The following is a 15,231-nucleotide window of genomic DNA, read 5'->3' as shown; positions in this document are numbered from 1 at the left end:
CCTTGTGGTTCTATAGTGAGCTAATCTTTCTGAAGAGCAAACACATTGCTATTACTAAACAAGAGCCCATTTACCTAGTGATATTTAAATTCCAGTAGTTGTTAAAACAATGTCTAGCTTAGTTAAGGAAAATGCTTTTGCTATCATGTTGGACTGGTTTGAGGTTTTATCCTTTAGATTGCTGTTGGCAACAACCCAAGGTCAGAGGCCCTTCACTATACCTTACAGTCCTATTCCACTTTTAAAAATGATTTGGGTTTTCCTCCTCAGAATGCTCTCTAGTGCTTTTAGGAAGTGGGAGGGATTCATCCAAGTTCCCCTCTCCAGCCCAAGGAACCATGGAGAGATTTTTCTTTTCAAAACAATATGTGGCCAGAAGTCGCTTCCAAGTTTGAATGAAAAGCCTCATTTAGCCTACAACAATCACAAAATATGTCACATTTGCTGCTAGAAAGCATAGAGCACAGTTTGAGTTTTAAATATGGTGCAGGACCTTCGATCCACAAAACATGCACCTGTGTGTTGCATTTCCTCCAGTTGCACCTCTGAAGGGGGAATAATTCCTTTCAGCTTAATGGCCAAATTCAACATAAGACAAAAATTCAGTTGCTTCATTTTAATAGTGTGCAGCGACAAAAACAGAAGGATGGGACCAAAAATGTCATAACAATTTACCTTAAAGCTCTCAGAAGCTAAGCTATTCAACTTAATATAATGTGAAAAAATGTCCAAAAGCTGGGAAATCACCACAAAAAAACTGTGCCATGGAGGAGTGGCAAACAGCTCTGTTCCTGATACCCTACAGAACTCCAATCAAATCTATGCTTCTCTTTCTCTGAGCATGCATTTGTTTATTTCTCAAAACATGACTATTAGAGAAAATGATGGGCCAGATGCCAACTGGTGACTTTCATGACTAAGCAGGGACTTAAACATGGGTCTCCTGCATTCATAACCCACATTTACCTCCTTTCACATGTCATCCATGGTCTCCTCTGTAATTCTATTTTTTATGAAGCATATATCCATTGTGAATGATAGAAACATCTTGAAATCTTAATATGGCTTAAGTATGTGGCATAATCCTACATGTGCTGTGACTCTCAATCAGACCACAACTTTCTGATAGGTGCAGAGTCTAGGGAGGTAAATACTTCACTATTTCATCCTTGTAAGCAAGGATGAATAATTACTGCAGTTATTCCCTGCTGTAGAGAAAATGAATATTTTGTGCATCCTTCCTCTGGCATCGGCACACCTCTAAGTATTTTGAAAAATTATTTTGCACAAAGATACACATAGGTTTTTGCATGAAAATTGCAGGGTTTGTGGGGGGAATAACCACTGTTTCTAGCCAACCACATGGGTGTGTGTGTGTGTGTGTGAGAGAGAGAGAGAGAGAGAGAGAGAGAGAGAGAGAGGTTTGGGGCAGGAAAAAAGTCTTAACTGGAAACAGTATTTTTTAGACAGAAACATGTTTGTACAGAGTCCAGGAGTATCTTCACAGAATAATTTCCTGAAAAACTTTTGGATGTGTGAATATTGTGTGAAAACACAAAATTCTTGCCACTGTGTTGTTCTTCCTAAGTTTCCAGAGTGTCGAGACACTCCCTTTAAGCTAATAGATGAATAGAGACAAAAATTATTTCTATCCCTAATATAGTCACAGTCTGTTTTTCACACTACTGATGTTTGCCATGAGATGTATCTGTACATCTGAAGAGCAGACGTAACTATTGAGTCAAATGTGTAGGAGTCCACTTACTAGATCATGATTTTTGCTTCTTTACATAGACTCTTTCTTAGATACATTGTCCCGTGCGTAGGCTTTTGTTTCATTCAATATCAATTGACAGAAATAGACCTGACAAAGGGAAAAATCTTAGCAGGGACAAATTACTTCTAAAGTAAGGTAATTCAACCACATTTTCACACAACCCTCTCTTTCATAGTTTTCTTGTGGACTGACTCAACCCTGGTTGCTATAATGGCAGCTCTACAGCTGTATTGAAAACTAAGGGAAAACTAAGAACAGATAAGTTGGCCTATTTAGAAGTCATTCACAGGCCTCTTAAACTGCCAAAGTTCTTTTAGATGGGAGACAAACATTGTGAGAGTTCTGATGTCAAGAACCTCGGAGCAGTTATTTTCTGATCTCAACATTACTGATTGTCATTTGGAGAGTTTTAAAATAATGAAGATGAAGAAGCAGAAAAAGGCTGTTCAAACATGATGGATACAGCCCCTGGATGCATTCGTTGTAATAATGAAGTACAACTGCTTCAGAGAAACAAACCTAGAAAAGAAGAGGAGCTTACATATGCTAGAATTATGGGGTCAAAAGCAGTTGTCACTAATAGATATGTTTCTCTTTGTACCTTTATGTTCTTTTTTTCCCCCTTATTTTATTCCACATACATAGTTATACTCAGATTCACATCTTACAGACTCTCAATTCCCTTCCCCTCTCCCTTCCCTTTTCCCTCCCTCTCTGCCCCTTCCCCTTCCTTCCCTCCCCTTTTTCCCTTCCCAACCCATTTTTTTTCCTATCTCTTTATCTTTTCCTCTTTACATTCTCTTCTTCCCATTGACCTATTCCAATATTGTTCTATTATATTCCATACGTCATCAACTTCCTCTTCTTCGTCTTCTTCTTTTCTTTTAATACTTCGGGAAAGTCTGTCTGCATCTTTCATCTCCATCACCTTATTCAGCCAATCCTCTATACTTGGTATTTGCGTTGTTTTCCATCTCTGTGCATATAGTAGTCTTGCCGTCGAAATCATGTACAAAATTATCCTCCAATATTTCCTCTCTATTTCTTTTTCTACTTTACAGGTCATATTCAACAAATATAGCTCCGGAAACTTTTGAAATCTTCCCCCTATTATTTCTTTCATCACACAATGTATCCCGTTCCAAAATTGTTTAGCTTTTTTACATGCCCACCACATGTGGTAAAAGGTTCCCTCTGCTTTTTTACACTTCCAGCATGCCTTATTTGTGTTTTTATACATTTTCGATATCTTAACCGGCGTATTATACCACAAATAAAACATTTTATAATAATTTTCTTTTAAATTTTGGGCTAAAGTAAATTTATTCGTTTTTCCCCACGTTCTTTCCCACTCATCCAGATTTATACTATGTTGCATCAATTGACTCCATTTTGTCATGTTCTCCTTTATCCTTTCTTTCTCTAAGTCCCTTTGTAGCAGCTCCGCATAATATTTGGATATTTTCTTCTTATTCTGTTTTTCAAAGATTATCTTATCTAATTCATTTTTCGTGGTTTCTATTCCCTCTTGTTTTACATCTTTCTTGAGCCTTTCCTCCAATTGCTTATATGGGAACCATTCTATCCTCATATTTTCCTTTTCTAATTTTTCTCTGGATTTTATTTTTACGTATCCCTTCTTATCCTCCTCTAGTATTTGTTCATATCTTATCCATTGTTCCTTACTCCTTCTAAACTTCCCGAAATGGGCCTCCTGTGGTGACGTCCATTGGGGTATTCTCCTATAAAACTTTTTCTTATAAAGTTCCCATATCCTTAATAATCCTTTTCTTATAATGTGGTTTTTAAATTCCTTATCCTCCTTCCATTTCTTATAAACGAGGTATGCGTGCCACCCATGTTTATTATTATGGCCTTCTAAACATAATATTCTGTCATTTTTTAACTTAATCCAGTCTTCAACCCATACCATTCCGCATGCATAGTAATATTTTTGTAAGTCTGGTACTCCTAAACCCCCTCTACTTTTATGATCTATTAAGTTATCCCATTTTATTCGTGCTTTTCTTCCCGCCCAAATGAAATTCGATAGTTCTTTTCTCCAATCCCTAAAGCACTTGTCTGTGTTTATAATCGGGAGGTTCTGGAATAAGTATAGGAGCTTGGGCAGCACGCTCATTTTTATTGCCGCCATTCTCCCTAATAAGGAGAGGCGTAGTCTTGCCCACCTCCCTAATTCCTCCTTTATTTCCTTCCATTTTTTCTGGTAGTTGTTTTCATACAAATCTCCGACTCTTTTTGTTATCCACACTCCCAAGTATTTGACTTTATTTTGGATTTTAAATTTTGTCATCTCCTCTAACTCTTTTTCTTCTTGTTTTGTCATATTTTTTGTAATTATAACTGTTTTCTCCTCATTAATCTTTAGCCCTGCTACTTCTCCAAACTCTTTTATAGTTTTTTTTAATTCTTTTATGGTGAGTAGTGGATTTTCCATATATACTGCGACGTCGTCTGCATAGGCTTTGACCTTATACGTTTGATCTTTTATCCTTACTCCTTGTATTTTTCCATTTTGTCTTATGCTCTGCATTAGGACCTCAATAATCATAATATATAACAAAGGGGACAGTGGGCACCCCTGCCTTGTCCCCTTCTGGATCACCACTTCCTCAGATTTCTCCCCGTTGACTTATCACCTTAGCTCTTTGGTCTTTATATAGTTCTATTATCCATTTTAAGAAATTTTCCCCTACTTGCATTTTCTTCAATAACGCATACATAAACTCCCAACTTATATTATCATATGCTTTCTCTGAGTCAATGAATATAATAGCAGCTTTCTTTTCTTTATTAGTGTTATAATATTCCAATATATCTATCACCGTTCTTATATTTTCATTTATTTGTCTCCCGTACCTTTATGTTCTAGATTAATATAAACTAGAAGTTTTACAACCAGCATGGTATAGTGGTTTGATTGTAGGAGTGAGACTTTGGAGACCAGGGTTCGATTCCACATTTGGTCATGGAAACCCACAAGTCATATATCTCAGCTCCAGAAAATTCCATAATACATTCACAACAACAAACAACAACAACGTTTTACTATTTAGTCAGGGGTATAAAATGAAATTAAAAGATTATTGAGGGTGATATCCTGGTATTTTTACTCATAATTTCAGTGGAGCTTACTCCTCTGTTGTGTGTGTGCATGCCTGTCAACATATGGCATCCCCATGAATTTCATAGGGTTTAGTTAGGAATACTCAGAGGTGATTTTGCCAGTTCCTTCCTCTGAAATATAGCCTACAACACCTGATATTTCTTGGCAGTCTCCTGTCCAAATCTTATGAGACCCAACCCTGATTAGCTTCCAGGATAAGATGGGATCTAGTGCCTTCAGGGTATTAGGTAAGTGTAAATGGAATTACTGAGTGGGTACATAAGGATTTGCTACTTTCCATTCCAATAGATAGAGCTTCAAAAAGTTACCTTTTTTATACTACAACTCACCCAGCCAGCATGGCCAGTATCATGGGGCAATTTTCTGTGAATTCAAGTCCCCAAAAAGTAGCTTTTCCAAGCTCTGCCTGGATATCACTTCATTTCAATGAGCAAGGGCAGCAAAGGCTCCCACTGGAGAATATTATTTGCTACAGTGGAAAAGACAACTCATTTCAATGACCAACTCAATGGTGGCTTAGAAAGGTTAACAAGGTAAAGAAGAATTATGTTTCCGCATGTACCTTTGTTCTGAAGCAATGCAATATCGACCTGTGAATTCCCTTTGGTACCAAATGGTTTTAAACTATCCAATAAGTCTTGTAATAAACATAAATGTAAAGTATATAGTTGCTATTTATTTTTAGTCATCTTTATACATGAAAGGACAGTTATTTTCTTCACATCTAGGACAAAATTGTTTTCTAAATATACCATGCAGTATAAATAAGTATTTGTAATAAGTCATTTAAAAAGAACGGTAAGTTTAAAGGGGATAAAGTTGTTTGTGAGTCATTTTGCTACCTATTGTTCCCCCCATGTGTTGATAAAAGCCTCATTTGGAATAATAACCTTTTGCTGTGGCAGCTCAATTTAATTTTAGCAGTGATCGCTAGAGGAGGAAGTTGCTTCCAAGTCACCTTTAGGCCTACTGTGATTTGAAATCAATTTCAAATTGCCTTGCTATGAATTTACTTACGTTCTGTTTCTTAAGGTTCTTTGATAAAGTTTAGATTTTTCTGGTAGATGGCAAAGTTTACACCATCCATTTAATAGCTATTCTGGACTGTGGTTCCCATATGTTACAATTTAACTTGAAGTTTCAACATATGAGCTTCTTGCTCAGTCTAGGTATGGAAACACCAGCATTTCAGATGAAAGGCTGTATTCTTCTTGGCTTTAGAGCTTTCACTGTTTGCTCCATCTTCATCAGATGTATCTAAGCAATTGGGTGAAATCAGGTTCAGGTTTCTGTCTGCATTGTTGGCCACATGCTAGGTTCTCCATTCCCTAATCTCCAATGTACCACCTTTATGTCTCACATTCAGCACCTCAGGAAGTCAGATAAATAGCAGAGCTCTCACATGACAACATTTCCATTCTACATGTGACTCCATACAACCATTTTCGCTTCATCCATGTGGGAAGCTACCTTGAGGGATACATTTCCTGGCAGCCATTGATATCCAGTACAGAAGCTGTTCAAATGACCAAGAATTTGAAAACTGGGTACTTTAGAAACTTCCTGGGGTACTTTAGAAACATAGGAGAAAATTCCAATGAAAATAAAAGAGTATTCTGAATTCTCTTTACAACCAGAAACTATTCTAAAAGAAATACAAATTAGTATTATAACTATGAAACTAGCCTCTACCCTTGAGCTTGTTTGCTTTCACCCTCTCCTATCCTGCCAACAAGGAGAAACTTGGATGTTTTTCATACCATTTTGCTTCTGTGCCTTCTGAATCCAAACAAGCTTTCACTGATGTTGAATGTGGTTTGAGGAAACAAGCGAAGTATAAAACATAATCTGTTAAATTTACTAACCATGATTAAGAGTAACCATTGTTTAGAATTCAGGCAACACGCTGAAGTGTAGGCAACCTAAAATGGAAGGAAAAGCTTCCAACATCCAGCTTATGGCTGTTAAAAACTTAGAGAAAAATTAAGTTAAACTGTAGTTCAGTGATGCAAACCTTTTAGATACCAAGTGGTAGTCTCCAAACTCCAAACTCAGTGGCGTTCCTGCACTGGATGTTATCTGGTGTGTGTGTGTGGGTGGGGATTTTGGGGGAAGGACTTCCATCTTCTAGGGATGGGACTTCCAAGGGGTGGGACATCAGGTGGAAAAACCCAAGGCACACTCTCTCAGCCTCTGGCTAGCAATAACACACCCTTCTCTGACGAAATGTGCCAAGAATACTCCATGATAGTTTTACCTTAGGGTTGCCATAAGTCGGAAATAACTTGAAGGCACCACACACACAAGTCACACTCTCTCAGCCTGAAGGGATAGCAAGGGCAATCCCCCTCCACTCTTTCCCCCACCCTCCCGTGTCTTTAGCTAGCTCTGGAAGCCACTTAAAGTCACGAGGGGGACAGTTGTGTACCTGCTTCTTCTTCCCCCCACCTTCCTCTGCCTTTAGCTGGCTTCAGGAAGCCAGTTAAAGGCATGGGATGGCGGGGGAAGAGGAGGAGCCAGCACACATGCTGCCAGAGAGAGGTTCACCACCACTGCTATAGTTTGTTGTATGAACTGAGACATCAATCTAGTACTGAACTGCTGCTAAACAGGCATAAAGTATGAACCATCAGGGGCATGTTCTGCAATAGATCCAACAATAAAACCATACTAGCACCCAGTGAGTTTGTTGTTTTTGTTAGCTACCCTCTAGTTGACTCATGGCAACCCTGTGTATGAGGCATCTCCAAGCCTCCCTGTCCTCCACGGCCCTGCTTAGATCTTGTAGATTCATACTAGTGAGTTCCCTCATTGAGTCTAGCCATCTGCAATGTGGTCTTCACTCTTTCTGCTATTCTCTACCTTTTCTAGCATTATTGTCGTTTCTAATAAATTGTGCCTTCTCATGATGTGGCCAAAGTACAACAGCCTGAGTTTGATCATTTTAGCTTCCAGGGAGAGTTCAAGCTTGATCTGTTCAAGGACCCATTTGTTTTTCTTTTGGCTGTCCACAGTATCCTGAGCATTCTGCTCCAGCACAAATACAAGTGCACCACCACATCCCAAATGAGTTGTTTTTATGCCACTTAGTTACACTACCGAATGCTCTTTGACACTGCTTTAATTGCAATACCTCAATGCTATGGAATTCTGGAACAGTCGTTTTGTGATATATTTAGCCTTCTTTGTCAGAGAGTTTGTTGTTTGCCACAACAAATTACAAATCCCAGGATTCCATAGGATGGAGTCATGAGAATTAAAGTGGTGCCAGTCTGCATTACTTTTGCAATGCGCCAGCAGCCTTTGAATTCTGTATCACATGACCAATATGCTCTTTCAAGACAAAACTAGACATAACTGTTCTGCTATGGTCAGCCCTTTCTTCTATGAAATACAACCTAAATTGGAGTCATGTTCACACAAATTATTATTTTTAAAAGCTGTATTGAGTGTTTGTTCTGTTTATATACTTATGAAGCTTGTATAATATTACTGTAGAATTTGCATCAAAGCAAAGTTGGCATAGTTTTTACATTATTTATTAAGCATTTTCTTACTTTCATTTTGTTAAACCTCCAAAGCAGTACATTAAAGGCTGTAGAATTTTTTAAAAAAATCTGCATGAATGTTTTATTTCTAAATTAAAATTATAGTACTGGCATTGTTAATATAATAGTTCAGAGTTTCTTTATTTTGCTTTATTTGATAAAGTAATACTTAGATGGAACTCTTAAATTAGTGAAGAATGAATTGATTAACTGGGTATTAATCAAGAGTTTAGTAAGTTTAGTATTAGCATTTTAAACTTTTAACTTTAACATAGTGACATTCATAGTGAAGAATGAATTGATTAACTGAATATTAATCAAGAGTCTAGTAAGTTTAATATTAACGTTTTAAACTTTTAACTTTAACATAGTGACAGCAGACACACACTAATTCTTTTTACATGGGGAACATCCACTGGCACATTGTATGGAAAGACTCCTTCAGAAGAAAAGAAAAAGAGGTTTGAAAACTATCATCCTGTTGCATATGAATATACTTTGAACCCTAACTAGAATGTGTCCATCTGTATTTTTTTCCAGCACAATCACAGTGTCTTCAGAGCCAACTGCAACAAGATTATAATGTTATTTACTGATGGTGGTGAAGAAAAAGCACAGGAGATCTTCGATAAATACAACTTGGAAAAAAAAGTAAGATTAATTAATATAAGTATTTTATTGCTTAGTTCCTTCCTTTTTATAGGCACAATTAGAAATACGTGTGTGTAATATATGTGTGTAAATGCATACAGGATAAAGAGAGTTCATGTTTTATGAAGAAATCCAACATGTCAATTTCAATAAGCATACAAATAACTCAAGTCTTAGTCAAATCAGGAATTTCTCTCTTATAGACCTCTCAGTGATTCTTCAACATAAGTTTGTTTTACTTAGATATTGTAGCTAAGTAGCTAAGTACATTGACTCATGTAACATCCTGAATGACTCATAAGTAAGTACACAACTTTGGGCCTGTTAATAATTCAGTAGTAATCATGGATGCACACTACTCCTGAGGGAGCCTGCATGCCTTTTCATTGAGTGGAAACCACATCAGTATTGAAATGATGGAATGAGGGAATAAGAATTAATTAATAAGACATATGCCTTATATGCACAAGATCCCAAATTAGAATTCGATACCTAAATGCAATTCTTAGTTCAAAATGTAGACTTATTGAATCAATTGCTGAACAGCAAGTTAACATTTTGGTAGATTCTATTGATTCAGTGGGTCTACTGAAGTTGGGACAAATAGTTGTATTCAGGCCTGCTTCCAGTTAGAGTATCTCAAGAATTAGAACTAAGAAAGACCTCTACCTGCATGGGATTCAGGAGAACTTTCTGTTCCAATCAGAGTAAACAGTAAATGGGTTCATGCTTGGTGTAATGAAGCTTTGCCTGTTCATTCATGCACCAAGTTATCATAGGTAGGGCAGAATTATATGATTCTCATGCATGAGAATGTATAAATCTGAAAGTTCTCTTGAGTTTGTGAGCTTATGGGGAGGGTGTTGTGCATTTTTCTATTGTTTTTCCATTTGTGTGGAATATATATGTGTGTGTATGCACAAAAAACAGCCTCAAACAGTGGTCTATTCACTCTCATACAAGGGTGAAAAATCTTGCCATAGTTGACAATTTTGTCGATGTGGTATCTCAACACAGCAAGATACGCTTTATGATCGAGGAAGAGAAAATTTTCAAATATTGTTATAACCCTGCATGATACCTGAGTTGTGTGGATAGCATATAAATACTATAAATAATACTATAAATAAATAAATATAAATAAAAAAACTGAAGGAAAAATCTTCATCTGTGTACAAAATACAGATTTGGAATTAGATTTGGGGAAAACAAACAATGGCACATTACAGACCACCTGAAAACGGCAGTTGCTGCGTCCAGGAGCCGCAGTGGTCAAACCACGCGGTTCCCAGACACAACAGAAAGAAGCCGCAAAAAGCAGCTTCTTTTTGGGCCCTGGAAGTGGTGCTGCAAGTGCCCAATGGTGCACTCGCGACGTCACTTCCATTGTGGGTCGTGTGGATGCTATGCGTACACGACGTTAAGATGGCGACGCCCATGTAGAACGGGTGCCGCCATTTTGTACATTCCCAGGATGTACTAGGGTTAGGGGCGTGCGTAAAGGACGCCTTTTCCTAACCCTAGTACGTCCTGGGGACGTACTTTACACCCGTGCGGAATGGGCAAACATTAATCTGTCTGAGGAGCAGCTTTCCAAAATGAGCTTAAGGAAACTTTCCAATACTATTTGCAAATGCAATATCACTTAATTCAGAATGTTACAGAAATATACACATACACACATGTACATAAAATTTGAAACTGATGGGCACAAGTTTAAATGTAGAGTAGAAAAGTAAAATAACTTGCTTGTTCATTTCAGATATACTGGCTTTTATTTATATTTATTGAATGCTGACATTAAACTTTAAACAGGTGGGCTTCCAATTTGTCATCTTCATGCCATGTGCATTTCTAGACATGAAGGTTTTCACACAGAATCAACTGCCTGACAAAAGTTAATCTGACCAGGGACCTGTAACTTATAATTATTTGTAGCTGGAGAAGTGTTTAATTAAGTCTCATGTTTCTACAAGGTAGCATTTGTTATCCATTCGTTTTGCCAAGCCATGTATGAGAAATGATAGCAGAATGTTTCTGGCATTTTGCAGATTTGCTCTCATTTTCCACTAATAAAAGTTAGAACTAGGAAAGACAGCAGCAACCTGTTCTCCAGACCACTTTGCCAGCAAATGTAGTCTGGTCCTTATGTTGCAGGAGCAGCAGGATTGGCAAGTTCCCATGGTCATTTGCCATATTGCTTGTCCTATGGTCTGGATGATGTTGCTGAGCAAAGTAATCAGATAAGCAAGACTCTTACTATACTAACATTGTGTGGGTAAGCACTGGAGGAGCAGCAACTTTGCCATAGCTATAATGAAAGATCAGATCTAGATGTATGCTGATGGGTGAAATAATTACTGTATGAGTCAAAGCCAACTCAGATTCACTGTGAAATGATCTTAGCCAGTCAGCTCCAACCTGGTATATTGGATTGCAAGGATGGATTGTAGTCCAACGCATGTGGAGGACACCAATTTGGGGAAGTTCAACCTGAATTGTGACATTGTTATGTCACTGAGTATATATGTTGCACACTGAATTTGTCAGTTTTATTTGTGAGTCTGTGTGAGCATGTGCATGTGCCTTATGTTGCCTGTTGTCTTTTGGCGACCCTATGAATTTTGCAAGGATTTCTTAGGCAAGAAATATTCAAAGGTGGTTTTTTTCAGCTCCTTCTTCTGTAATATAGCACCTGGGATTCATTGATGGTCTCCCATACAAGTTCTAAGCAGAACTGTCCATGCTTAGCTTCCAAGATCAGGCAGGATTGGGTGCCTTTTGGGTATCTAGGTCCTTTTGCTTTCTTACACAATTAATAATAATAATAATAATAATAATAATAATAATAATAATAAAATTTTATTTATATACCGCCTTTCCAAAGATCAAGGCGGTTTAACAACATGGTTAAAAACATCCACAATACAATAAAAACCGACAATAAAAACAGGATAAAACACAGTTACATTTCCCCCCCAAAAAATAAAAAATCTCAAGCCAGCTTCCAATGCTGTTGAGAGGTGAGGTGAGGGGGGAGTACTTCAGAGGTCAGGGGTATGCCTGCTGGAACAAGTATGTCTTCAACCCCTTCTTGAATTGGTCCAGCGAGGTGGCTGAGCAGAGCTCACCGGGGAGCGAGCTCCAGAGCTTGGGGGCCGAGGTGGAAAAGGCCCTCTGGATGGTGGTAGTATATCTGGCTTCTGGAACCCTTAACAATTGCTTCCCAGCTGACCTGAGTGTGCGGGGCGGATTGTATGGAGAGAGGCGGTCCTCCAAGTACCCTGGGCCCAAGCCATTTAGGGCTTTATAGGTAATAACCAACACCTTGTATTGCGCCCGGAAGTGAATAGGCAGCCAGTGAAGGTCTTTAAGGACCGGTGTTATATGACTGGTCCTGGAAGTACCAGTGACCAGTCTTGCCGCCATATTCTGCACCAATTGCAGCTTCCGGGTATGGTACAAGGGTTGCCCCATGTAGAGCGCATTGCAGAAATCCAAATGAGAGGTTACCAGAGCATGTACTACTGTTTCAAGGTCCTCCTGGCCCAGGTAGGGACGCAACTGGCGTATCAACCGAAGTTGATAACATGTGCTCCTGACTGTCACATCCACCTGTGGTGTAAGGTGGAGCGATGAGTCAAGGAGCACCCCCAGACTGCGAACAGAGTCCTTCACGGGAAGGGTGATCCCGTTCAGGACAGGTGGAAACACCACCATCCCCGGGCCTGGAGAACCTATCACTAGCACTTCCGTTTTCTCTGGATTCAAACTGAGTCTGTTTTCCCTCATCCAGCCCATTACCGACTCCAGACAGGCAACGAGAGGAGAGATGCCATCCCTGGTCACTGAATCAGTCGGGGACATAGAGAAAATTATTTGGGTGTCATCAGCGTACTGATAACCCCACGCCCCATGTCTCCGGATGATCTCTCCCAGTGGCTTCATGTAAATGTTAAAAAGCATGGGGGACAGAATGGCTCCTTGAAGGACACCAGATGTAAGGACCCTCTTATCGGAGCACACATCCCCCAGCTGCACCATCTGGAACCTTCCCGAGAGGTAGGAGCGGAACCACTGGAGCGCAGTGCCCCCGATTCCTAACTCTCTCAGGCGCTCCAGAAGGATACCATGGTCAATGGTATCGAAAGCCGCCGAGATGTCCAAGAGCACTAACAGGGACACGCTACCCCTGTCCATGCCCAGACGGAGATCATCGACCAAGGAGACCATGGCAGTCTCAACCCCGTAGCCCGCCCGAAAGCCGGTTTGAAATGGGTCTAGATAATCCGTCTCATCCAAGATCGATTGAAGGTGGATTGCAACCGCCCTCTCGATCACCTTCCCTAAAAATGGCAGTAGCGATACTGGCCAATAATTATTATGCATCAGGGGGTCGAGGGAGGGCTTTTTTAGCAATGGTTTTACAGTGGCCAATTTTAAGCTAGATGGAAATTGCCCGTCCCTCAATGATGTATTAATTATAGGGTGTAACATGGAAGTCACTACCATTCCCCCCTGAGCCACTAGCCACAAGGGACAGGGATCGAGAGAGCAAGTTGTCTTCCTAACACTTCTAAGGATCTTGTCCACTTCCTCAGTACTAACAGACTCAAAATGATCCAGTACAATCGAGTCCACGGACGATCTGGAGACCTCTACTCTGGTATCTGCACTCATACTAGCATCAAGATCAGCCCTTATCCGAGAGGTTTTATCCGCGAAGAAGTTGTTAAATTGGTCACAGCAGGCCTTAGATGGTTCCAAGATAGGGTTCGGGGCAGGAGGGAGCCGAGTAAGCTCCCTCACTGGACGCAACTCCGCGGACGCGATTACATTAAAATGTAAATGTCTCCAGTTCTTCCTATCCTGTTTTTGAAGACATTTGTACATTTTGCCAAGTTTATATAAATTATGAACTGAATTTCTCAGTCATCAGCACTGGCCAAATTCAGTGGTTACTACACCTATTTCCAGCATGGGGAGGGCTCTGTTTTATCTGGCTTCTGTAACTATTAAAGATAAGGAGCCTGCCAGAGAAGGAAAACAAGTTTTTTTTTATCAGAACCGTAAATGACATTGAATGCAGAGGGATTCAAAGCAAGATCATTGAGGTCTAAATTATAGAATACAGCTTCAACAAGATGAAGATTAAATTTACCCCATTTATTTTATTTAAACAGATGAATGAGTACAGATTAAAAACAGACAAAATGGAATGAGTGCTAAACGCTTTTGATTCACTCTATGCAAAGCCATGTTCAGAGGATGGAACAAGTTAGCATTTCTGACACTGCTAGTCTCTCTGACTGGGAAGCAATATGTACTATTAACTCTAGCTGATTCTTCAGTGGCAGTCTTAAAGGAGAGGAGGACTCAATAGCCATCCTTCATCTTACATCACCTCTAGATTAGACTGTGGGTTGGCTCCACATTTAGCCATGTATTGAGTAGACCAATTGAAATAGATGAACATGTTAGCCATGGTTACCACAGACTTGGATCCAGGCAGTCGTACTTGGACCAGATCATTTGTAATTATGACCCAGTTATAACTGAGTTGCTATTGATTCCAGTGAATCATCGCTTGGTATGGTTATTTTTGGATCCAGATCATTGATCTTAATATTTCTACTTTAAGTAAGACTAAGCATGAATACTTTTTTAGACATTACCCAAAGAGAACCCCTGTACACAACATTTTTATGGAGTCTTTGCAATGGCAGATGGATGGCTGCTGAGTCCAGTGTCTGTCCACCCCCACCCTCCTGGCAAACAACCACTGTTTGGTCAAGGGATGCAGAAGGGAGCTCATTCTAACCATCATTAAAGAAGGATTTCATTTGAAAAACAACTAACATAAATAAAAAGTTCACAGTAGATATAAACAAAAGAATGGTAAATGCCCTCCCAGATAGTTACCCTCTGTCAGGCCCACCTCTATACTTCCAATAAATGTTTCCTTGTGGTTTGCACTTTTTGGACTTCCATGTGAGAGTATTTATGTGTGCTTGGTGTCATTGCCTATATCTCAGAGGCATCACTAGTGGTGCTGGGAGGTGCGAGTCACACCGGATGACACCCAAGGGGGGGGGGTGTATACCCAG

The 15,231-nt window shown here is 39.4% G+C and overlaps 1 protein-coding gene across 4 annotated transcripts in view; it reads left to right on the top strand.

Annotated features, from left to right (window-relative positions):
- Window positions 1-15,231, top strand: part of CACNA2D1 (calcium voltage-gated channel auxiliary subunit alpha2delta 1) — a 463,694-nt gene that overhangs the window by 362,239 nt on the left and 86,224 nt on the right. For all 4 annotated transcript variants that reach the window (XM_089524632.1, XM_089524630.1, XM_089524631.1 and 1 more), the window contains exon 12: window positions 9,014-9,124. In XM_089524632.1, the coding sequence (XP_089380758.1) occupies window positions 9,014-9,124 (111 nt within the window). The remainder of the gene's footprint in view (window positions 1-9,013; window positions 9,125-15,231) is intronic.

This window comes from Sceloporus occidentalis, unplaced genomic scaffold, assembly GCF_023333645.1.
Source record: "Sceloporus occidentalis isolate IW3139 unplaced genomic scaffold, rSceOcc1.0.p SCAF_5, whole genome shotgun sequence".
NCBI lineage: Eukaryota > Metazoa > Chordata > Lepidosauria > Squamata > Phrynosomatidae > Sceloporus > Sceloporus occidentalis.
The sequence above is the reverse complement of the archived record's forward strand: the minus strand, read 5'-3'. Positions and strand labels throughout refer to the sequence as shown.